At 35.6% G+C, this 1,707-nt stretch overlaps 1 protein-coding gene across 1 annotated transcript; it reads right to left on the minus strand.

The window, feature by feature from the left end:
- Positions 1-428: 428 nt before the first annotated feature.
- LOC121174736 (secreted RxLR effector protein 161-like) lies at positions 429-959 on the minus strand. Its single transcript, XM_041014666.1, has one exon. The coding sequence runs from the start codon at positions 957-959 to the stop codon at positions 429-431; it is 531 nt and encodes a 176-aa protein (XP_040870600.1).
- Positions 960-1,707: the final 748 nt, after the last annotated feature.

Genomic DNA, 1,707 nt, shown 5'->3' on the forward strand with positions numbered 1-1,707 from the left:
AATGTCACATATACTTGATGACATAGATCAAATATGGATAAGCGGCATGAAAATAACATGCAATGTGATCTCATTCATGTTCATTTCCAACTAGCCCAAACTTTATTCTTTATAGAAATCAATCCAAACACAATATAAATATTGCAAACAAAACAAGCTCAGAATGAAATGATAACCTTCAACTTTATTTTATGGAAAATCAATCTATACAAATATCTAAAAAACATAAGGCATATATAGAACATAAATGGGACTCCCACTAAACTAAGGTACTATAAGGAGTCACTCCCATATGAGCAGTGTGCTCATGAAAAACTTTAAGTACCAAACCTTTCGTAAGTGGGTCAACTAGCATATCATTAGTCCTTAAATGTTTTATGGAAATCTGTCTATTCTGAACTCTTTCTTTAACAACCAAAAACTTGATGTCAATAAACTTTGATTTGGTTGCAAACACTCCAATTGTTGTTGGAGTAAATAACTGCTGAGTTATTGTCACAATAAATCTTTAATGGTCTTTCAATGTTGTCAATCACACGCAAACCAGTGACAAAATTTCTTAGCCATATCCCATGGTTGGATGCCTTAAAACAAGCAATGAACTCCGCGACCATGGTCGAAGAAGCTATGAGAGTCTGTTTAGCAGACTTCCAAGAGATAGCTCCTCCAGCCAACATAAATATGTATCCAGATGTGGAGCATTTGCTATCATGACATCCAGCAAAATCAGAGTCTGAGTACCCAATGATCTCCAAATTCTCAGACTTCTGATAAGTGAGCATGTATCCTTTTGTTCTCTTTAGATAACACATCACACGTTTTGCTGCTTTCCAATGCTGCATTCCAGGATTACTCAAATATCTGCCCAGAACTCCTACTACAAATGCTATATCGGGACGAGTGCAAACTTGAGTATACATTAGACTTCCTACTGCTGATGCATAAGGAATCTTTTGCATCTATATTCTTTCAAGGTCATTAATGGGGCATTGGTTGACACTAAATTTGTCTCCTTTAGCTATCGGGGTATCTCCTGGTTTACTATCTTTCATGCCGAATCTATCTAGGACCTTATCGATATAACTCTCTTGTGACAACCTTACGATACCTTGAGAGCGATCTCTTAGTATCTTGATTCCTAATACAAAAGAGGCTTCCCCAAGATCTTTCATCTCAAAATTTTTCGTCAGAAATTTCTTAGTCTGTTGTAAGAAGCTTATATTGTTTCTAGCAAGCAGTATATCATCGACATATAACACCAAGAATGAGTATTTACTCCCACTAAACTTGCGGTATACACAATCACCAACTGCATTTGCCTCAAAACCATATGAGGTAATGACTTGATGGAACTTGCAATACCATTGACGGGAAGCTTGTTTCAAACCATAGATAGATTTATTTAGTTTGCAAACCATAGACTTTGAGTCACCTGATACAAAGTTTTTTGGTTGCATCATATAAATTGTTTCTTCAATATCACCATTTAGAAACACAGTCTTAACATCCATCTGATGTAGTTGTAAATCATAATGAGCTACCAATGCCATTATTGTTCTAAAAGAATCCTTTGAAGATATTGGAGAAAAGGTTTTTTTTCATAGTCAATGCCTTCCTTTTGGGTAAATCCTTTAGCGACTAGATGAGCCTTATATTTATCAACATTGTCCTTTGAATCCCCTTTGGTTTTAAATATCCCAAACGTCA

The sequence above is a fragment of the Glycine max genome, chromosome 4 (genome assembly GCF_000004515.6).
Source record: "Glycine max cultivar Williams 82 chromosome 4, Glycine_max_v4.0, whole genome shotgun sequence".
NCBI classification, from domain to species: domain Eukaryota; kingdom Viridiplantae; phylum Streptophyta; class Magnoliopsida; order Fabales; family Fabaceae; genus Glycine; species Glycine max.

Excerpts from the sequence above, each read along its gene's own strand:
- LOC121174736 (XM_041014666.1), bottom strand. The coding sequence starts at position 959 with ATGCAAAAGATTCCTTATGCATCAGCAGTAGGAAGTCTAATGTATACT.